Source organism: Carica papaya, chromosome 6 (assembly GCF_054855325.1).
Source record: "Carica papaya isolate Zhongbai chromosome 6, ASM5485532v1, whole genome shotgun sequence".
NCBI classification, from domain to species: domain Eukaryota; kingdom Viridiplantae; phylum Streptophyta; class Magnoliopsida; order Brassicales; family Caricaceae; genus Carica; species Carica papaya.
The window spans coordinates 34,366,047-34,389,716 of NC_142314.1; the positions used below are offsets into that span (position 1 = coordinate 34,366,047).

Below are 23,670 nucleotides of genomic sequence, written 5' to 3' on the forward strand. Positions count from 1 at the left end.
AAAGCGAATTATAAAAAACTATCGAAGACCTTCAAAATTTAGTCTGCGGAATCGAACAACTACCAATCTTTCCGTTAAAGCTCTCAATGCTCATTCCATTCTCATATCTGATAAGACCAACACAGCAAGAAATTTTGATGGTAGCACGATATACACCATTAGTGTTCACTTTGTCCTACTCCGTAAAAAATTTTTGTTAAGCGATAAAAAAATATTTTATTAAAAATATGATTTATTTTTTTTATTATTGTATTATATATTATTGATAATTAATTTATAATATTTAATTTAATAAAATTAAGAATATAATTTATTAATAAATTATTATTATATATATATATTTAATTTCTGAATAAAAAGTATTTTATAAAAATTGATGACTCTCACTTTTTGTAACAGTTAAAGCTCCCAAACCTATGTGAACAAAAAAACCTGCAATGGAGAATGGGGGACCCGCCTGTCTGTCTACCGCGTGAAACCAGTAAAAATTATTTATTTATATTCTTATAGTAATTAATGATTTTTTTATTCGTTTATAAATATAATAAATTCAAATTTAACTTACATTTGTTAACATAATTTTATTAAAAGAATTAATACATTAAAATTTTAATTTATTAAATAGAATATTATAAAATAATTACTATTAATTTATAATATGTACAATAATATACATATACGGTACTGCTTTATTGTACATATTTATATATTAGCCTGTGTCATTTATAGAAGAATTTTGAAGTGTCACAGGCTTAGATTTCCAAATATTTACGCAACCAAACTGATACACATGTACTAAAGAAATAAATACTTTTTTTTATAATTTATTCATATATTATATTTTCAATTTTAAAATTAAAAAAAAAAAATCTTACTTTGAAATTTATGTTTAATAAATTTAAATTTTACAAAAACAAAATCAAATCATTTCCAAAAAATTTCGGCTTTAAATCTGGTGAGAAAGTTTGACAAAACATAAGCCCCCTAACTTCTTCTTTCTCATCTTTCTTCTCTCTTCTCTTCTTCAAGTACTGTGCTCCAACTGTTTTCCATAAAAGCAAACTCCAAACTTTCTCTCTCTAAATTAACCATTCTTCTGTGTTTGCCTATACTTATACAGAATCTATATCTATATCCTCTGTGGGTTTTTTTTTTCCCAATCCCCATTCCCTATACCTTCTTTTAAACACCTTTTTGAGCAACTCCATCACCTTTACATACATTCCTTCCACCTTTCGCGATGGAACATGTAAGTAATTCTCTGCTCATACTTTTTTCTTTTTTCTTCCTGGGTTTGTTTTTTTCTTATTGAAAGTTTACTTTTTTCTTTTTGGGTTCTGGAAGGATCAGTACTACTACAAGAGAAGTGGGCAAATACCAGCATTTGGAGACTGGGATCATGCAAATGATCTACCAATAACTCAGTATTTCGAGAGTGCAAGACAAGCTGGTTTACTGAGGTTCAGTTCTTCATCTGGTGAATCAGATCCTTATAACTTTAATCGTCTTGCTGGCGGTGGAACTAATAACAATAATGATTTATATGCTGTTGATTTCAAGAAACATTCTCGTACTCTGGATCCTCCAAATAAAAAGGTTTGTTTCTTCAGCTCAGACCCTTTTTCATGCTGTTCTTTTACCTTTTTCTTTGTGTTTGTTCTTGTTTGGTTGGGGAGAAAGAGAGTATTATTTGCAGAGAAAGCAGAAGTTTGAACATGGAGTTTTGTGGTTGTTTGTAGAATGAGATAAAAGGATAAGCCAGAAATGAGAAAAAAAGAGAAAAATTTGGTCCTCAAAGTGACAGTCTTTGGAAAGTGTTGTCGTTTTGGCTTTACTCTGTACACTCCACTCATATATATATATATATTTATATGTAAAGACGAGAAAAAACCCATGCTCCAAAATATAATATCATGAAATTTTTTAATTAACCCATAATTTTAGTCAGTGGAATAGCAAATTTTATTCTTGTTTATAAAGTTGTTATTTTAGTATTCTCGTTAATAATATCATGAAATTTTGGTTCAAAATTAATTTTTTTAATTAACCCATAATTTAATTAGTGAAAGGAGCAAATTTATTATTGTTTATGAAATTATTATTTCGAGTTGTTTATGTATTATCGTTAAAAGAATTGTTTTTTTTTATATTAATTTTATTATTATTGATGTACAAGAAATAATTAACGAATGAAACTTGTAAATAAAATTAAAATTATAATTAAAATTAAAATTAAGGGAAAATTGCAGGTGAGAGTGGGGGAAAAGCGAGGCGCGCACGTCAAGGAGCAGAGAAAGCAAGGGAAGGTGTGTGACGTGAGTGAACCGGCAAGTAAAGGGAGTAAGCAGCTACAAAACGACGTCGTGAGATCGAGATTGCCTGTTAGGCCCCACAAACCCGTCGATGAAGATCTCTACAAGATTCCTCCGGAGCTCCTCCGCTCTTCAAAACGGGTGCGTTTTGCCTTCCCCATTTATATAATTTTTATTTTATTCAAATTTTCATAATTTATTTATTTTTTTTCTCTCAGAAAATTATGAATGTGTTTGTCATTATTGAGGGGTGGGGTATGTTTTTAGAAATATCAGTCAAAATGAGTGATTATTATGTTGAATGAATAAAAAATCACCAGATGCCAACTGAACCATTCAAATAAATTTTAATGTTGTTTTGCCGACTGACAATCCAGATGGGTATGTATGTATGTATTCTTCTGAAATGAATATATATGATATTGATCTTGCTTTTGGTATATATGGGTGTAATATGTATGTTCTTAATTCAAATAAATATAGTGGTATAACTCTTTATTTCTAATAAAAAAAAGTTAAAAGAATTCATGTGTCTTGAAATGTATATTACATATATAAATTTAAAAAAATTGGGTTATTAATTTAATTTAATTTAGTTTAATTTTTTTAATTTATTTGGAACTAATATGTATTTGTAATATGCAGAAGAAAATGCCAGGACTATTCTCATGCTTGGTACCGGCCTGTGCAACTTGAAATGGGTTTGATTAATTAATACAGAAGGTTAAATATGTAATTTAATGTTTAATTTATTAGTTAAAAGTACATTAATTATTAGTAATATATGGTTTAGTTGTAGCTAAGACCAAACTTATTCATGGATGAGATATGACAGTGAGACAATATTATTGCTAGTGGTGAAATGCTCATCCTGCTTTTTATCTTCCTTGGACTGAAACCAATACAGAAACAAACCCTAATACTAAAACTGAAAGCAAATCTGACAATCCATCTATATGAATATTTCCTTCATCTTCGCCCTCAAACTCACTCTAATCTTTCCTCTTTCAATGGCCATCAGAGAAAAGTCCAACTTGGTATTATGGATGTTGGTGGTTAACGGGACATATCAGATGAGAATGTTTGGATTGAGAGAAATTAATCCAGCAAAAGAAGATACCAAAGTCTCTAAAATCCAAAACAGTTTTAAATCTGTAAAAATTCAAATCTGTGCTAGATCAGAATGGGTTCACCAAACTCATTTATTGAGTTTATTTTCTTTCAGTTTGACTAGATTTTTAGTGAAATCCAATCTTAATTGCATACAAGTACAAAATAAATAAATATACACTTTACTTACCATGAATTCATCCAGCAAAATTCACTTTTTTACCTTTTCGCTGGGCGCCCCCCCTACTTCCATGAATAAGTCGATTGAGTAGGTTCTTGCTTGCCCTTTTCTAATGAGGCAATTTGGCAAATATCATTGTATGCATAATTCAGCTTTGCTTCATGACCCAAAAACTAATCACAGAACAAAAAGCTGACAATGTAATTAAACCATTATGCAAAAAAAAAAAAAAAAAGATGGATTGCCTGTTTCTTGAAGACAAAATTTTCTATTTTTTACTTTTCAACAATGAAAAAGTACAGGGGTGACTTTTTCTGAACGGTAAAAAGGATAAAACTATAAAGGGGTAGTTGAATATTCATTTCAGAGTTAAATGAAGCTTACCTAGCATTTCATGAAGTTCAAATTTAGGTTCAAAGGATTATTCTAATTTCTAAACAAAATATAGTAAAATTATGAGTATGATTCGATATAGATCTTGAGTTTAAAATGCATTAAACACATGAATGGGTTGTCAATGGAAGAAGTTAGGACAAGATAATTAGTAGACACTGTTTAGGAAAATATCAAAATGTATAAATTAAATCGAAATTGTCAATAGCATTTAACTCAGATGACATAATAAAAATTGATCACTTCAATTGAAAAACAAAACCTATATATATCTTTAGTAGATTTGAAATTAGATATAATTAGTATTGTCTAGAATTTCCTTCTTTGTTTTTCTGCAAAAACTACCAGTTTTAAAGCAAATGAATTCTGAGTAATTTGGAAATGAAATATGGAAATGCATGTAGTAAGTTCCTTTCTCTTTCTCGTGTAGAAGATAAAGTAGATTCCTAAGAGCATCATCAGTGTTCTGCAAGTGGTAGTAATCTCTTATCGATAAGTTGTTGCAATAAGATGTTATGGAGGTCAGGATAAGCCTCAACCATTCTGTCCATTGATACCGATTCAACAATGGGGAAATGAGACCTGAAGACCCAACAAAAGGAAATTGGGAGCTGTGTTTAGTCAGGTGTCAAAACTCTTCGGCTGCCTGTTTTTGGTCGGAACAGAAGATGACAAGTTTCCCAATATAAAAATCTAGTCTCTGACAGGTGTAGTTAAAAAGAAAGATAAGGGTTAAGGTGTGAGATGTGGGTTATGGAAGGGTAAGTATAGAAGAACCTACAGGAGAAGGGAAACCATATGGATCAATAGAAATTCAAGAATAAGGGAAGAGAGTGGGGGGAGGGGGAAGAACTGGAGGTGCATAGAACACTGAGGAAAATATTCTACCCACAAAAAAAAAATCAAACTCTCACTTCTAAGTAATTTACTAAAAATGACTTTAGGATTATTTTTTTAAAACTAAAGTTCACTATATATGATATTACCTTATATAGACAACAAAATATTACATTCTTGTACGTGTTGATTAAAAGAAGATGATTTACAAAAGCAAGCTAACAAGTCTAAGGTAACAAATAAGTAAAGATTTCTAGAGATGAGGGAAGTATACCATATCATCCATTTTACATAAAAGTCACCAAGTTGCTGCTAATACTATGGCTACCTTGTTATGTCAATCAGCAGAATAGCTTCACCTGGGATGATATCAAACAATACAAGGTGAATACAAAGGAAGAAAGATATACCATGCTGTTTTTTTGTCTTTAGAAACAAAATCAACCAGTTTGGGAAGGCCGTCATCAAGATTTCTTTCAACCACCTTGTAACAAATGGTTCCTGCAAATCCCCTTCATAAGAACAAAATTCCTCGTGTTTCTGGCAGAGCCTGTTAATTGCAATCTTCGCATTTGTAAGCTGTAATCTAAAATTGCAACTACAAGCAAAATGAACTCAAAGTATGAATGTTGGAACTACTCCCATATGTGCAAGCAGCCTCCATCTAGAACTTGGAGAATCCCCCAAAAAGATACATCCTAAAAGAAGAATTAACTCATGAGAATATCATTTGAAATACAATAGCATATACAACTACTACCTTAGCCTATCAACATGCAGTATACTGTTCTCTGAAGAGTGTTTTGGAAATTTTTTGGCTTCCACAAGGTTAGACAAACAATTGACAACAGAAAATAATGATCAGCAAAACAGCAAAAGAATTGTTGGAATATCATCTTCATACAAACCATTTGATTCAGAAGGATCATATCTATCTTCAAATGCATTTTGTACTCTAGAGTTCGAACCATGATGGTCAAAGGTACTCCTCTGAAGGTTACGATTGGAAAAATATGCTGATCTATGGTTTTGACTAGAAGACCTTCTAACAGCATGATTATTGGTTATAGTTAAATTATCAACATCCTGTTCCATCCGATGACCGCTCTGCTCATATGACCTGCCATGACTTTTGCGTTTTTGCCAGCTTCCAGAATGATACTCCTTACTAGGTTTTCCTCTATCATTCCTCCTATCATCTACAAAATGTTCATAGTGCCCATGATGATCCCGTCTTGATCTCTCATAAGCTTTAGGCAAATCATCCTCAGACATGCTAGATTTGGTATCATAATCATTTGTTACTTCTTTCCCATGAAAGTCTTCCATGCTTCTTGTACTTCTTGCTTCTTCAGATATGTCAACATTGCTTCTTCTAAGCTTTTCAACTTTCATGGTGTTTACATGATAAGATGTTGATTTGGATGATAGCATTCCTCTGTCTTCATCTACCTTCTCAAAGCATCCAATACTCCCTGCTTGCTTGATTTCTTCCATGTACTCCTCTATTATATCTCTCCTAACCTATAAATTAAGCATACACATCAAGCTTTTCTCAATATATATATTTGTGTGCTTGCATCTGAAGGTTCAATATAAAGCAAAGGAGAAGGTTTCTAAGACCAAATGGCAAATCGCAGTACTGCATGTAGGAAACAGACAAACTTATGTACAAAACTATAATTTCTACGAAAGTCATGTTTGATTTATTTGTTACTCAAGGTGGAAACTGGAGTAACTAAACCACAACAAATTGTGTTTTAATTGCACATCTAAAACTAACATAAAAATTAGAATTGGAGTTAGAAAGGAATTGAATAAAAGATGAACCAAATGAGCTGTGAAAATATATAGGAACTAGGAAAATTTTTTAGTTTCTTTTTGAAGGAAATTTCAGAGAGAACCAGGGTATTAATACTGGCAAAACCATCTGGGCATTCAGTTGGAATTATGATACAATGAAAATAACTAAGTACATGAAAAATTCAAAATTTCTTTTGAATACTTTGGCAGACCCTCTGGCTCACTACGTAACTTATGTGTGACTTACTTAGCAACTCAATTCCCAACAGCAATGCAGCCTCTGCACTTTGTGCAACATCTGAAGAATTAGAACCAGACATGAAACATCTTCCCAACTGAGAGCTACTAAAAGGTGGAAGTTCCCACAGAAAAAAAGCAACAAAGAAGAATAGAGAAGACTTCAAGACGTATCATTTGATAAAAGATTATGTCAATTCTTTAATATACTTAGACCATGGTCTTAAATTCAAACACAACCCATGCATGACTTGGGAAATATTAATTTGGAAAATGAAAAATCAATACCTGGTTAGATGTTTGTCATCGCGGGAGCCCATCATGCTCAATGATAGCCTTATAATTGGAATGGTTTTTCCGCTCCTCTTCAGCTCTGATTGATAGAATATCATGTTCAGTCATTCTAAGAATCAAGGCAACCAACATTTATGAGTATATTCCTTACAACTCAAAATATTACAAGATGTACATGTTCTAAACAATATCAGTATTACAAAGCAATAACAATAATAGAAAAGTTAGTTGTCCAATTACAATCAAGTATTAATGGTTCAAACAATACCATTATCATAAGTAAGAGAATAAAGTAAACATGAAATTTGCATTTGTAGCAGTGCTAAATAAACTACATGCAAGCAGTTAAAATGAAAAATCATCATTTAAATACGAAAATAAACGCTAAAAGTTCACAAAGTAAATAAAGCAAAGCATATATAAGAGAAAATCATAAAAGAGAGATAACAAACCGCTAGTATCTTGTTACTGGTTGACTAAACCGCAATTCCCTGATCTTTTCTTCGAGAAGGGACCTTTTGTGCAATGCTGCAATGGCTGCAGCTACTTTGAGACACAAAAACCACACCTTTGACAACAGATCCTTCCATTCTTTTCTTCAGTTCACACTTTCCACCTTTTTCGAATGGCTCTTCCTGTTTCATATCCTCAATCTGTATGCCATTATTTTTTAATCTCTCAAATCCTTCTGTTGATTTAGGAATGTCAATCACCTGTTTTTCCCACGGAGACAACGACAACCGTGATGCAGATTCTGTTATACATTGCCTAAGAATATCAATGGAAAAGAACTTTCCATTAACGTTCCCATATAAAACTGAAAGTTTAGAGACAAACCATGTTAACACTTGAACCAGAACAGGACAGTTAAACCTTTTATACTTCAAATTCATCTCTGGTTATTTCCCTTTTAATTCAGCACCTTTCATGGCTGTTTCTACCAAACCAAATGCTTCCCTTACGATTGCTTTAATACACAATCGAAACAGGACCGATATATGATCCCTCATGTACACATCAATTATAACTCCATAGCGTGGAGAATTAGCTATTAGCCATTTCCTCAAATCGCCCTCATCAACCATTTTCAACCCCAAAAAGGCGCAGAGAACATTAAAAGAAAATGTATAGAGATAATCCGCCCAGAAATCTGATGGCAATACACTAAAGCCCTCGATGTCAAAACAATTCACCTCTTTCTCACCAAAATCTACAAAATTAGCGCATTCAACAGATAAAACCCTAGGCAATTGAAAGGTCCTCCTTATACCATCAACCTCATAGAAGTTGACAACACCTGGACAATCTTTATAAAAAAAATTAGACCCAAAATTTACGTAATCATCCAAAGAGAAGCAGAATCGCCGGCGTTTTCTAGAGACTGAATAAAGTGAGTCTCGTGTTGTAATTCGGAAGATGACTTGAAGGAACTTGGGAAATGCAAAGAAGCAACGAGGGGAGTGAGGTCAAGAGGAGACGGGCAGTGAAGGGAGTGGAGGAAGAGAGACTCAGTTGGCATGAGATGGTGAGAATTGACGGGGCAAGCGACGAGATTGTCATTTCCGGGTTTCGGGAGGAGAGAATGAGGGTTTAGGGAAAGGATTTTAGAGGAGTCGAGGGTTTGGTGTGGGTGCGAGATGGGGGTTTTGAGAGAAGAGAGAGCTGCAGAGAGATCGGGAACTGGAGGAGTGGGAAGATTAGGCCTTATTTGATGATTGTTCATGAAAAAGTTTTCATGATATTTTTTTTTCTGTTTGTTTGCATTTGTAAATACATTGTACAATTTTTTCTGTAGTTAAATTATAATTCTCAAAACTATGATTTTTTTTTTAAAAAATTATAAATTTCATAATTTTGTGATAATTTGATAATATTTTTTATTATTTACAACATTATTCTTCTCTTTAATTTCTTCTGTTCAACATTTCTTATATTCTTTTTCTTATTTTTAAAATATTATATATATATATATATTTAATTACATATATATTTTTTATATATAAATATCTATTTATATTTTTAATTATATATCCATATTTATAATATATTTAATTATATAGTTTTATATATACATATATTTATATATTTAATTATATATATTTTATTACATATATACATAAATTTATATATATATATATATATTTAATTATATATAAATATATATATAATATATTTAATTATATATATATTTTATCATATATATGTATTTATATTTTTACTGATACATTATACATGTATATAATATTTTAATTATATCAATTTTATTTATACACATATTGTAAAGTTCTAGAATTTAAAAAAAATAAAGTTATAAATTAAATGTGGAACAAAAATAATAGAGTTAATGTAATGTACAGTCCCAAAATTTAGTCCGACATTAATTTTAAAATTAAAAAAAAATATATAAAAATATAAAATTTAAATTTATAACTTTTTACTTAATGTAAAATTAGAAAAAAATAGGTAAATGATGAAATTAAAAATAATTTTGAGAAAAAAAAGATGAAAATTTGGGTTCGGGGGATATTTTTGAAAGAAAAATCAGAAAAACTGGAGTCAAAACACAATTAAGAAAAAATGCCCAGTCAGCAGCCCCGACGAACCAGAGTGCGCTGCGTGGTAAGGTACGCTGACTCGATGCCACACGCGATGAACGATCCATATTTAAGAGAGATGTATATAAATATCTTACTTCACACCAAATCCAAACCCTAACCACCAGCCCCTCGTCGGAGAAGGAAGCCGACCGCCATCCGCCTTTGTGCCGGAGCCACCTCCAACCGCCAAAAAAGGTAAAAATTCTTCTATTCGCTTGGAATTTGATTTTGAACACCCCCATGGCCAAATCGAAGCAAAAAGAATGGTGGATGAGTTAGAAACCACATGTAAAGTCCAGCGGTGCTGCCGCGAAAAAAAACCAAAAATTGCATCCGATGAGCCCCTTTCTATTTCCCATTTCGTGTGATTTTTCCACCATTGTGTTCACCATTCTATTTTTTACAAGTTGACGAAGAAAAACCGCCAGCCACGAAGGTGAGTCGGCGGAGCCGCCACTGAAAAATTCCGCTGTTGGTAAGTTTTTGTCTTTCGATTTTTTTGGGCTAACTGAGGCCCCTTAAAGTATTTTCTCGCAAGAATGAGTATAAAACCGATCGAAACCAGCTAAAATTGGCCGAAAATAGCCAGTCTAAGGCAAATAACCGCTGCAGACGGTGGTGCTGTCGCTGAAGCACGATGGTGCTGTTGTGCTGAAATTTCAAAATTAGCTAGAAAAGATTTTTAACACCGATTTTGAATTTTTAGGGGTATTTTTAGGTACGTGAAGCATGTTTTTACTTCTGTAAAAAAATTTAGAAAACCCGGGAATCGCTAGTAGACGCAGTAAAAAGTTCAATATTTGGGATACCGATTCGAATAAGAATCTCTCACCTTATTTACTGTTATGGAATTGAAGTCTAATTATCAATAATACGGAATTTTATGTAATTTAAAAAGTTTCGAGAATTAATTACAGGTTACTAATAGAGGCATAACCGGTTATTTATTATTATTGTCTTATTTAACCGATTGTTTGATTTTATAGCTTTAAATACACGATAATATACAAAAATTGGTAAAATGATTCAGTTGTATTTTCTTGATGCATGTATTGTTTGTCTTGCATTGATTTAAATTTACATTGTGAAACTGAAAATTAAATGTAAACAGAAAATTGATTGGTTAAGTGAATGAATGAATGGTAGCCTTACTGGATATCCTGAGATGGTGGACGGATCGAGTACACAGGGAACCCTACCGTGAACGTCGCCTCATACCAGACGGGGTATCAAGGATTGGTATTTTTAGCACTCATACCGAATGAGGTTTGAGGGTGTCCCATTTCACCCTCATACTAGACGGGGTATTGAGGGATGGTATTTTTGGCACTCATACCGGACGGGGTATGAAGACGGCCGGTTAGTTGACAAGGTTAGATGTTGGTTCACGCGTAGTGGAACATTTCTATGGACCCCAATGGATACCAGTAGACAAATAAAACGGAAAAATTGTTATTTTTAGTTACTTGAATATGAGATTATGATGTTGTTGAGCTATTGTCTCTATAGGTCGATTTTGAAAATCTCGCAACAGTAAGTATGCAATAAGTGATTTTATTTATGATAAATGAATTTACTTAAATTAAGAGCTCCATTGGTTGTTTTTATGATTTTTACTAACCTTCATTTTCTGTATCGATAAGTAGTGTAATATTCTTACTGAGCTAGTGTAGCTCATTCCTTCATTAACTATTTCAGATTAAGAGGATCAAGACCCAGATCCCGATCAATAAGAGAGTTATGAATAGTTCACCACCCGGACTCCTACAAAAGCTAGTGAAAGTCATTCTAAGATGCTCAGTGTAGCGCCCGGAAAGGGGCCGAAAAAAAAGCCACGTCGGCAGCCACGTCAGCAGGCCCAGTCAGCAGTCCCGGCCAACCGGGATCTGCCACGTGGCAAGACCACGTCATTTCGGAATGGGCCACGTGGCAGATCCTCGTAGGCGCGATCGGACGGCCCAGATCAAGCGTGCGATCGGACGGTCCAGATGAAATCACACGGACGGCCCAGATTCAATCAAAAACGGACGGCCCAGATTAAAACAAAATGGACGGCTGAGATCAAAAGGCAAAGGGTTATAAATAGAACCCCCACACAAGACCACAAACCCTAGCCGCCTGCCGCTCGCCGGAGAAGACGAACCAGAAGCCGGACGCCGCCGCACCGGGGAAATTTTTGACCGCCGATCGAGGTAAATTTCGTACCCCCGACTCGTTTTTCTACGCTGATTCCTCCTGTGGCCAAATCGGAGCTGAAATCCCGGCCAAACGGCCGGAATACACGGCCGAAGCCCAGCGGCGCCGCGGCGCCCCTTCTCAGTTTTTGCCTCCGATGAGGCCCTTCCCGGCCTCCGTTTGATGCAATTTTTATATCACCGTGATCACCATTCTTTTCTCTACAGGTTGACCAGAGCCGAATCACCAAAACACGAACCTCGCCGGAGAGCCGCCGCACCCGAGAGCGCCGCCGCCGGTAAGCTCTGTTTTTCCGTGATTTTTTGGCCCCCCGAGGGCCCTAGGGTTGTTTTCTCGCAGGGACCGATGCCAGTGTGGCCGAATTCGGCCAGAAACGGCCAAAAACAGCCAGCCCGAGGCGAATCGCCGCCGCCAGTGGCGGTGCCGTCGCCGGAGCACGGCGGAGCCGCCGTGCCGGAGTTGCGATATTGGCCGAAAGGGGCCTTGGGCCTAATTTGGGATTTTTTTGGAACACGTGCAGGTACCAGAGTGCGTTTCAGTTCCCCGAGAAAAAATTCAGGGAAAATTAGGGACTGCCTGTAGGCGCACTGTGAAGCCGTGTTCGGACCCCAAAACGTGTAAGGACCCCTCACATTATTTCCTATCACGGTTTTAAAGTTCAATAAATGATAAAACGGTATTTCATGAATCAACGAATGTGTGAAATTGCTTAAGGTCGCTAATAGAGCCCAAGTCTAGTGTATTTGTCGGTTACCTGTTATTTGGCCTGTTTTACAGTTTTAAATGCAGCATGAGGTTCGATGTTTTCATTTTATAGTTTCGTGTGCATATTTTACTGTTTTATTGATTATGGATTAAATGACCGGAATATTGATGCTGTATGTTGTCTGTTTAGCATAAATTACTGTTTGCTTGCTTGTATGTGGATTAATGATGCTGACTGAGGAAAAAGAGAATGAAAAATTATGTAAATGGGTAATGGTATAATGTGGTCAGCCTGACTAGATATCCTGGGAGATGATGGACGGACCGGGTCCGTAGGGAACCCTACCGGGATTGTGGTCTCCCATACCGGACGGGGTATAGAGATCTTATGTGTTTTGGCGCCCATATCGGACGGGGTATGGGGACGGCCCGTTTCACCCTCATACCGGACGGGGTAATGAGGTCTATGTTTTGGCGTCCATACCGGACGGGGTATGGGGACGGCCCGTTTCACCCTCATACCGGACGGGGTAATGAGGTCTATGGTTTGGCGCCCATACCGGACGGGGTATGGGGACGGCCCTGGAATGGATTTCAAGTGTTAAGGATTAACGGGTAGCGGGACCCCTATGGATCCCCATGGATACTAGTGGGCTGGTGAATCAGGAAAATATGTTGTGTAACGATTGAATTACGAAAAGTTTGATAGGTATTATGTTATACAGTTCATATATATGTTTTCATGATGATGATGATGTTATTGCTTTCATATATTGTTTTATGAATTTCACCGAGGTAAGTGAATGGTAAAGGTTTTATTATTAATAAAAGGATTTGTTGTAAATTATGCTCCATTGGTCTTTTTGTGTTTTCTACCCACCTTTACCTCCGTGACGGTGAGATATCGTGATGTCTTTACTGGGCTAGTGTAGTTCATTCCTTATTTAATCATTTCAGATCAAGAGGATATCGTTCTCGAGCCGGTTCCGCAGGAGGACGACGAAGGGGACGCCTAAAGACTCCCTAGTCACATTCATAGTTTTTTTCTTTCAAGTTTCTCCTTTAGGTAGTTTAATCTTTTATATTTTATGAGTACGTTTTTGGTTTTAGTGTAAGGGATGTTATTCAAATTTTGACTTCGCTTCCGCATTTGATATTTATAATATAATTTCCATTTTAAATTTCTGGGGTTGCTACACTCAGTTATTTATTTTTCGCTTACTTCTTTGATTTTTATTTATTCTTTTAGAAGAGACATTCTCGTAGCCCTATTGGACATTCTAAATTATTGTGTAAAGAATGTAAATCCTAAACTCTATTGTTTTGCTTCCGCATTCAATTCATGTCTTTATCTCCTTTTCAGTTCCGGACATTACAGTTAGGGTTTAGATTCCTTACATAATAATTTAGAATGCCCAATAGAGTTACGAGAATGTCACTCCTAAAAGAACAAACAAAAATTAAAGAAATAAACGAAAAGTAAATAACTGAGCATCCTAGGACGACCTTCATTAACTTTTGAAGGGAGTCTGAGTGGTGAACTATTCATAATCCTCTTATTGATCGCGATTTGGATCTTGGTTCTCTTCATCTGAAATAGTTAATAAAAAGGTAAACTACACTAGCACAGTAAGAATATCATACTACTCACTGATACAGAAACTGAAGGTTGGTAAAAATCATAAAAACAATCAATGAGGCTCTTAATTTAAGTAAATTCATTTATCATAAAGAAAATTATTTATTGCATACTTACCGTTGTGAGATTTTCAAAATCAATTTTAGAGTGAATAACTCAAATAACATTATAATCTCATATTTAAGTGAGTAAAAACAATAACTTTTCCTTTTTATTTGCTTACTAATATCTCTGGGCGCCCATAGGGATGTTCCATTACACGTGAACCAATATCTAAACTTGTCAACTAATCGACTGTCCCATACCCCGTCCGGTATGAGTGCCAAAAATACCATCTATCGATATCCTGTCCGGTATGAGTGCCAAAAATATCATCCATCGATACCCCATCCGGTATGAGGTAATATTTACGGTAAGGTTCCCTATGTACCCGGTTCGTCCACCATCTCTTAGGATATCCAGTAAGACAACCATTCATTAATTCATATAATCAAACAATTTTCTGTTTGCATATTAATTTTTAATTTTATAAATTAACCATAAATCACACAAGACAAGTAATATATGCATCAAGAAAGTATAACTGAATCATTTAACCACTCTAGTATATTATCATGTATTTAAAATTGTAAAATTATACAATCAGTTAAATAAGACAAATAAATAAATAACTAACCGGTTCTGACTCCATTAGTGACCTGTAATTATTCTCAAAAATTTTAAAATTATATAAAATACCATATTATTGATTATTAAGCTTCAATTCCATAACAAATTATAAGGTGATGGATTCTTACCCAAATCGGTATCTGAAATACCGAACTTTCTACTTTGCCCACTCGCAGTCCTCGGATTTTTTAAATTTTTATGCAAAGATTAAAACACGCTTCACGTATATAAAAATATCCGAAAAATTCAAAATTGGTGTTAAAAATCATTTTCGGCCAATTTCAGAGTTCCAGCACGGCGGTGTCGCCGTGCTCCGGCGACAACATCACCATCCACGGCGGCGGTTTACCTCAACCTGGCTATTTTCGGCCAGTTTTGGCCGCCTTTATACATATTCCTGTGAAAAAATACGTTAGGGGGTCTCGGTTGGCCGAAAAAATCAGAAAATAGAAACTTACCAGTGGTGGGATTTTTCAGGTATGGGGACTTCGTCGGCTCACCTTAGCGGCTGAGATTTTTTCTTCAGTCAATCTGTAAAAAATAGAACAGTGAACACAATGGTGGAAAAATCCCACGAAACAGGAAAAAAGAAGAGGCTCATCGGATGAGGTTGCGGGTTTTGCTCACGGCGGCTTCACTAGGTTTTGCCGGCGGTTTTCGACTTACCCGCCGTTCGTTTTGCTCTGATACTGGTATAGGGGTGCTCGGAATCGAATTCTGAGCGGGTAGGACAATTTTTATCTTTTTTGGCGGTCGGCTCCTTTCTCTAGTAGTTCTTCTTTTCTGATGGGAGGCTGACGCCTAAGGTTCAGGTTTAGTGTGATGCGAAATATTTATATTCATCTCACATTAATCTAGATCATTCATTGTATTTGATCTTAACAGTTCGATCGCATCTAAAGAGGAAATGAATCTGGACTGTTCATCACGTTTAATCTCGACCGTCCGATCGTGCCTAAGGAGGAAACAGATCTAGACCGTCCCTACTCGTGGGATCGCTTCTGAGTCGTCCGATCGCGGGGCATGCGGATTGCTAGTGTGGCCTCTCGCGTAGCGCCGAGTCGTCGAAGCTGCTGACTGGGCGGTCCTATGTGGCCAAATTTTTTTTATTTATATTTTAACTCTTAGTTTCTGATTTATCTTTCAAAAATATCATCCGAACCCAAATTTTCACCCCCTTTCCCAAAATTACTTTTAATTTTATCCATAACCTATTTTTTATTATTAAATAAATTTATTAATTTCAAAATAGATTTTTATATATTTTTAGAATATTAAAATTAATTACATGCCAAATTTCGGCACCAGATATTACATATATTTATATATTTAATTATATATATATTTAAATATTTAATTATATATATTTTTAAAATAAAAAATTTGCTCAAATATACAATTATACTATTTTATCAATCTAAATAAAAATAACTGTCATTGTCAGACATTAATAAATTATTATTCAAATATGATTAATTTTAAATATCAATAAACTTTTACATAGTCGTTCGTAAATAATATTAATGAACAGTCATGTAAGACATCCAATCAGGGCTTTTGGAGAAACAGCAATTAATGTGATGTTTACTTATATATTCTGATAAGAAGCTGTCAAATTCAATAAAAAGTAAGGATTTTTACCATTCTACTTAGCCATGTAGATGTTGGGTCATTTTCATTGCAGCTTTAACAACTTAGAATATGAAATATTATATATATATATGTATACATACTATATATACATAACTACTGTATTAATTATCAGCTATGGAAACTCTGATCCAAAACCAGTTTATGTCAGTATATGAAGAAACTAGTTGAATTTTGTAGTTGTTGAAGAATGATTTCAGCCCTGATATTATTAAAAAGAAACAAATATTAAACAGCCGGCGATTTTTGTTTGCTACGAGAAAAGCTTATGAACATATAATTTCCTGTATCATCTATATATACCCACTATATATCCCTCCCTCAATCAAGCAATAAATTAGTGAAGGGAAGAATCCGAAATCACCATGAAAGTTTTTCACTTCGTTGCAGTAATGTCTTCTCTATTGGCAGCCATGGCAGTCTCCTTTGCCTCTGCATCAGACAACAGGACTTCTGGGTGGGTACGAATGGCCCATCGTATGTATTGGTCTCATCGTACCACGAATTCTTTTGGAAGTTTCCTACATTTTCTCATTGAATCCACATTGATGATAAGTATTGAGCTTGTGTTAGTTTTATATTGATTTCTTAGACTGCAACTAATAAAGTTTTGTTTGTGTTTTTTATAGTGTTTGTGAATGGAAAATTCTGCAAAGATCCAAAACTGGCGACTGCAGATGATTTTTTCTTTTCAAGCCTTACAAAGCCTGGAAATACTACGAATCGAGTTGGTTCAAATGTCACAACTGTTAATGTCAACCAGATTTCAGGACCGAACACTCTTGGCATATCCATTGTTCGTGTGGGACACAAAAAAAGAAGGAATAAATTATATAAAAAGAAATTGTTTTTCATCACTATTTTAATCCAAATTTTATTTTTTAAATACTTTTATTTGGTTAATATTTGTAATTTTCTAAAATTTTAAACTAGTTATTCTTTTATTATTAGATAGTCTTTTATGTATTATAGTTATTTGGTTTATAAATATTAAGAACAAACTATTGATATATTATATTGCATAATTTTATTATGTAAAAAACACTTTAATCAAAATATGGTAAGTTTTTCTTAAAAATAAAAAGATTTTCTTTGTTTTAAAATTTTAAACTCACTCGAGTTATTAATGATATGTGACAGGAGACCTTATATAAAATTTAATAATTACGTATTTTTTAATATAAAATTACAAGTTCTACTAAAATAATTTCGTCTTTTATCAAACGATGAAATGCTGTGCTGTAATATTCTGTAACATCATTAAAATTAATTTTGGTAAATTAATGAACTATCTACACGCTTGATGATCATCCGTACGTATTATTTTCACGTAAAAAGAATATATCGTGAAAAAAAAAGTATAAAAGAAGCTGAAGATACAACAACATGATTGAGGGCATAGATAGATATATGGCCTTTTTTACATAGAATACAACTGCAATGGAGTTGGTTCCTAAGAACAGCTTTCTATATATATATATATATATATAATTATCCTTTAGTAGTCCATGGAGTCCTCAGCCAGTTTAAAGAAGTAGCAAAAAATTATACTAATGATATTCTCGGAGAATCCTAGGTTAGAAGGAAGCTAGCTGTAAGAAGCAAGCTATTTAATAAGTATATTCAAATTCTAGTAGATGATTACTAAGAAAAAATCATTTCTATAAATATAGAATTCACTTATTGTCTGTGAAAACTTTCAGTGACTTGTTATCATATTCTGATTACTTTCATGGGCTAATCGTTTTTCGATATCGTCGAGCGAGGATATGAAAATAAGTTATCTTTCATTGAACCTAGTCTTTATTGTTCCGGCCTTCTTCGTTTATGTATCTTCGCAAGAATTAAACTCCCCAGATGGTTCCACCGGTACATAACTTTCTTTTTTACTTCTACTTGCTAATTTATAAATAATAAGTTTAATCATTTCCTAATGATATTCTCGTTGTATAGATTAAATTTATAGTTAATATGTATTACTTCAATTTTATATTAAAAAAAATATGTAATTATTTAATTTCATATAAAAACTCTGTTAGAAAATTTTTTTAAAAATAATCTAGTTCTATATAATATTTTATTATAAAATGAAAGAAAGAATAAAGAGAGATTAATAGAAAAATTTAAAAAACATGTATTAATTATCATATTCATAATTTATATTTAACTTAATTTTCTAATAAGATAAATTATTCGATGAATGCAGCATGTGTTTTAGATTTCAATGCATACCCTTATAAGCCAGTTGGTGACTGTCTTCAAAACAACAAGAAAGTCCTTTACTGGAATAGCATTCCCTCAACTCTTTGCTGTCAAAATGTGCTCACTTCCTTCTCGAAAAGCCTAGCACTCCATGCGCATACCACGAATCATGGCAATATTTTCATAGAAGAAAATCTATGGACAAATTGTAGTGGCTCTTTTCATAGGCAACGATATGCATCTGTGCCATTGTGTGGCCTGGATAATTTTTTCTATGGAGGCGGTGAGTGCTCAAAACTCTCGTTGGAAGTAATTCAGAATAAGAAGACGTATCAAACAGCTGTAGCTTGGTGTTCTGGGTTTAATCCTTCATTTGATGATGCCTGCAGCGCATGTTATGCTGCTGTATCGTCTGCAATCGAGTCTATGCTTGAGGAGCTTAGAAGGCATGATGATGATAACGAGAAGGCAGTGTGTGGATTCGCTGTTGTTACTTCTATTGCTGCTACATTATTGAATGATTCGTATGCAACTGATGATTTTTATAGGTGTTTATCAGCTTTGGATGTGATTGGTAAGGGAAACAGACTGTGTCAACGCATGCTAATTGGACGAGAGATAGATTGATATAATTTCTTTATGTATAAATTCTGATTCATGATTTTTTTTATTTATTGACAGAACCAGGTTATTTCAAAGTCAAAAGTGAGTATATGAAACTCTTAATTCCAGATTTTTTTAATTTGATTATTCTGAATATTGATTGAAATTGTTTAGCTCATCAGATATCCTCGCAAAAGCACTATTGGCAATAATTATCGCGACAATCACACTAATATTCATCCTTGTTCTGATAAAGTACCTCGCAACGAATAAGAACAAGAACAAGAACAAGAACAAGAACAAGAGCAATATGAGAAGAAAAAGTCCTCTTAAAAATGTTGATGGCAAAGAGGTTACGTTTTCAAGCCTCTATAGATTTAACAAGGACGAGATTGAAAATGCAATAAACCTTGAAAATGGAAGACAATACCTAGGCCGAGGAAGTGCTGGGCAGGTTTATAAAGGTTACTTGCCTAGTGGGCAAGCTGTTGCCATCAAGCATATCAATAAAAGTAGCTCGTCTGATTCTTTTGTAAGGGAAGTTGAAGGTCTTTCTAGGATTCGACATCCTAACCTTGTTTGTTTATTCGGTGTCTGCATTGAGGATGGAGAACAATATTTGGTCTACGAATATTGTGCTGCAGGAAATTTAGCTCAACATCTACTAAGTAAAATTACTTTTCCACATTTTTTCATTATATCAGATTCAGAAGTATATTAGTTTCTGAATTAATACTAATCTATTGTATGTTTAAATTCAGGAAAAGATACTGCTCTTACATGGGAAAAAAGGGTAAAAATCTTAAGAGATTGTGCACTTGCATTGAGATATCTCCATCACTATATAGATGGATGTATAGTACACAGAGACATTAAGGTAATACAACTTAATTTCTAGCTTCATACAGTTTGTTTATTCTTTAATGTTGACATTATATATGCATATGGGTATTTTGTTTTGCAGCTTACTAATATCCTTTTAACTGAGAACTTGGAAGCAAAACTCTCCGATTTTGGATTGGCAAGGATGCTTGGAATGGAAGAAAGTAAAGTATTCACAGATGTGAGGGGTACCATAGGCTATATGGACCCAGAATACATGAGCAATGCCAAGCTAACATGTGCTAGTGATATATATAGTTTTGGTATTGTTACTTTGCAGCTTTTATCAGGACAACGAGTCATTGAACTAGATCTCGATGCCAGAGAACACCTCACCAGAAAGGTAATATTTTTTTCTTACGAGTGTCTATAAGATCATATTCATATGAAAATAACAGAGTACTGGTTTTGAGATTTAGGCAAAGGATGTGAGTATGGGAAGGCGACCACTTACTGACTTCGAAGATCCACGATTAAATGGAAATGTCAATAGTGCAGATTTCGAATCAATCTTGCACATTGCTGTTCTATGTATCGCAAAATCAAGCAAAGGTCGCCCCACCATCGATGTTGTCTTCGAGGAGATTGAGAAGGCTTGGAAGAACACAGTGACTGAAATGGTTTGTTTGCCAAATTTTTTCTAGTTATCCCAACACACCCACAAACAAATACATATACAACTCTATATAGCTTTTCAAAACAGAGTGAATCACAGGGGAGAACATCTGATTTTTTCCATTTCTTATGTTTGCAGAAAAGTAATGTGGAGATAAACTCGACAGAAACATCCATGGCCAAGTCTATGGAAGTGATTCCAGTTTGACACATCAAATTGAGCTATATCTTTTTGTCATTGATTCATACTCATATATAATTGTTAACGAGTATTGTATCATTGAAACTAGTGATGAACTAGGTTACTTTGTGATGTTTATATTACTGTAATCAAGTCTTTTTTCTACTTCACTCATTGTGATCAAGTACAGATGAGTGTGTTCTTTTATTGGCACAATTAGAGAAAATAAGAGCTTGAGCTCTTAATCAGCATTCATTCCTTTTAGTTTATAAATTCAAATTCAGGAGTTTAAAGTTAATTTTTTTTAAATGAAATTTTATATTATCCTGCAGTTCTCAATCCAAACTTTTTTAAAAAAGATTAAGAGACATATCTAAATTATTCTTAATTTATGGAATAATGCCAAAATATATTTTTTAAATAATGATTAAATTCCTTAAAAAATACTTAATTTCTTAGGAATTTTAATATATATAAGAATTATAAGAATCATATAATAATTTCATGTATCTTAAGAGTTATGTTAATCTCAATTATTATTTCTAAATATATTCTTAAAGTTTACATAACAAATTAAGTTATAAATTAAGTTATATACCATTAATATTTATTTTAAATATTTGTATGTTAATGATTTGAATTAGAAAGTTTTTGTATCTCTTTTAATCTATTAGCCCAAAATAATATCTAAAGCCAAGCAGGAACAGAGGAAAAGCTTGAGCCATCTTCTTTAAACACCCGAAACGACATCGTTTATATACAAACCCAAACGGCATCGTTTTTATCATTATTACTGTATAAAATACCCAACATTTCGTCTTTCCCACGACACTTCATCCCCTGCGTAATATCATCCGATTTTGTCAATTCTTTGTCGCTTCTAATTCTCATTATTCGTTCACTTTTCCTGCAAGATCATCAGATAATCTGTCGAAAGAAAATGAGGAAGGAAAATCTGTATGTTTATGAAATTATTATTTCGAGTCGAGCTATACGTTTATGTATTATCGTTAAAAGAATTAGTTGTTTGTTTTTTTTTTATATTAATTTTATTATTATTGATGTACAAGAAATAATTAACGAATGAAACTTGTAAATAAAATTAAAATTAAAATTAAGGGAAAATTGCAGGTGAGAGTGGGGGAAAAGCGAGGCGCGCACGTCAAGGAGCAGAGAAAGCAAAGGAAAGGTGTGTGACGTGAGTGAACCGGCAAGTAAAGGGAGTAAGCAGCTACAAAACGACGTCGTAAGATCCAGATTGCCTGTTAGGCCCCACAAACCCGTTGATGAAGATCTCTACAAGATTCCTCCGGAGCTCCTCCGCTCGTCAAAACGGGTGCGTTTTGCCTTCCCCATTTATATAATTTTTATTTTATTCAAAATTTTCAAATTTTTTTTCTCTCAGAAAATTATGAATGTGTTTGTCATTATTGGGGGGTGGGGTATGGTATGTTTTTAGAAATATCAATCAAAATGAGTGATTATTATGTTGAATAAAAAATCACCAGATGCCAACTGAACCATTCAAATAAATTTTAATGTTGTTTTGCCGACTGACAATTCAGATGGGTATGTATGTATGTATTCTTCTGAAATGAATATATATGATATTGATCTTGCTTTTGGTATATATGGGTGTAATGTGTGTTCTTAATTCAAATAAATATAGTGGTATAACTCTTTATTTCTAATAAAAAAAGTTAAAAGAATTCATGTGTCTTGAAATGTATATTACATATATAAATTTTAAAAAATTGGGTTATTAATTTAAATTTAGTTTAATTTTTTTAATTTATTTGGAACTAATATATATTTGTAATATGCAGAAGAAAATGCCAGGACTATTCTCATGCTTGGTACCGGCCTGTGCAACTTGAAATGGGTTTGATTGATTAATACAGAAGGTTAAATATGTAATTTAATGTTTAATTTATTAGTTAAAAGTACATTAATTATTAGTAATATATGGTTTAGTTGTAGCTAAGACCAAACTTATTCATGGATGAGATATGACAGTGAGACAATATTATTGCTAGTGGTGAAATGCTCATCCTGCTCTTTATCTTCCTTGGACTGAAACCAATACAGAAACAAACCCTAATACTAAAACTGAAAGCAAATCTGACAATCCATCTATATGAATATTTTCTTCATCTTCGCCCTCAAACTCACTCTAATCTTTCCTCTTTCAATGGCCATCAGAGAAAAGTCCAACTTGGTATTATGGATGCTGGTGGTTAACGGGACATATCAGATGAGAATGTTTGGATTGAGAGAAACTAATCCAGCAAAAGAAGATACCAAAGTCTCTAAAATCCAAAACACTTTTAAATCTGTAAAATGCCAAATATCATTGTATGCATAATTCAACTTTGCTTCATATGTAACATACACCTGAAGAAAGAAAAGAAATGTAAATAAAAAATAATAAAATTAGAATTTAGATGTAAATGAAAGGAATTTTCAAAATTTAAAATTTTTAATTAATTTTAGGAACCAAAATAAAAGTATGTTAGAAAAAATGGGGTAAAAACATAAATAAAGGGAAATAAAAGAGGACAAAG

The 23,670-nt window shown here is 33.6% G+C and overlaps 3 protein-coding genes and 1 long non-coding RNA gene across 10 annotated transcripts; 3 read left to right on the forward strand and 1 right to left on the reverse strand.

The window, feature by feature from the left end:
- Positions 1–956: 956 nt before the first annotated feature.
- Positions 957–23,150, forward strand: LOC110814928 (ubiquitin hydrolase). 3 transcript variants are annotated; one of them, XM_088222411.1, is made up of 4 exons: positions 957–1,249; positions 1,345–1,596; positions 2,250–2,453; positions 22,933–23,150. In XM_088222411.1, the coding sequence occupies exons 1-4, from the start codon at positions 1,241–1,243 to the stop codon at positions 22,981–22,983; spliced, it is 516 nt and encodes a 171-aa protein (XP_088078537.1). In that variant the 5' UTR covers positions 957–1,240; the 3' UTR covers positions 22,984–23,150. The 3 variants fall into 3 exon arrangements, with proteins under 3 accessions (XP_088078537.1, XP_021898208.1, XP_021898207.1); XM_022042516.2 differs by lacking the exon at positions 22,933–23,150 and adding an exon at positions 2,958–3,195 and having other exon boundaries at positions 958–1,249; positions 1,351–1,596; XM_022042515.2 differs by lacking the exon at positions 22,933–23,150 and adding an exon at positions 2,958–3,195 and having other exon boundaries at positions 959–1,249.
- On the reverse strand, positions 3,158–8,917 carry LOC110814850 (uncharacterized). 4 transcript variants are annotated; one of them, XR_015821433.1, is made up of 5 exons: positions 7,620–8,917; positions 7,162–7,276; positions 5,742–6,357; positions 5,244–5,531; positions 3,158–3,712 (listed from the first exon to the last, which is right to left on the reverse strand). XR_015821433.1 is itself a non-coding variant. In XM_088222410.1 (4 exons), the coding sequence occupies exons 3-4, from the start codon at positions 6,328–6,330 to the stop codon at positions 5,449–5,451; spliced, it is 672 nt and encodes a 223-aa protein (XP_088078536.1). In that variant the 5' UTR covers positions 6,331–6,357; positions 7,162–7,246; positions 7,620–8,917; the 3' UTR covers positions 4,963–5,448. The 4 variants fall into 4 exon arrangements, 2 of the variants coding, with proteins under 2 accessions (XP_088078536.1, XP_088078535.1); XR_015821432.1 differs by having other exon boundaries at positions 3,158–3,776; XM_088222410.1 differs by lacking the exon at positions 3,158–3,712 and having other exon boundaries at positions 4,963–5,531; positions 7,162–7,246.
- Positions 18,334–21,387, forward strand: LOC110814878 (putative serine/threonine-protein kinase PBL28). 2 transcript variants are annotated; one of them, XM_088222713.1, is made up of 8 exons: positions 18,334–18,492; positions 18,830–19,399; positions 19,507–19,530; positions 19,611–20,096; positions 20,190–20,305; positions 20,393–20,653; positions 20,730–20,930; positions 21,065–21,387. In XM_088222713.1, the coding sequence occupies exons 1-8, from the start codon at positions 18,393–18,395 to the stop codon at positions 21,131–21,133; spliced, it is 1,827 nt and encodes a 608-aa protein (XP_088078839.1). In that variant the 5' UTR covers positions 18,334–18,392; the 3' UTR covers positions 21,134–21,387. The 2 variants fall into 2 exon arrangements, with proteins under 2 accessions (XP_088078839.1, XP_088078840.1); XM_088222714.1 differs by lacking the exon at positions 18,334–18,492 and having other exon boundaries at positions 19,041–19,108; positions 19,215–19,399.
- Positions 21,903–22,442, forward strand: LOC148253574 (uncharacterized). Its single transcript, XR_015821434.1, has 2 exons — positions 21,903–22,063; positions 22,238–22,442. It is a non-coding gene; the product is annotated as an uncharacterized LOC148253574 (long non-coding RNA).
- Positions 23,151–23,670: the final 520 nt, after the last annotated feature.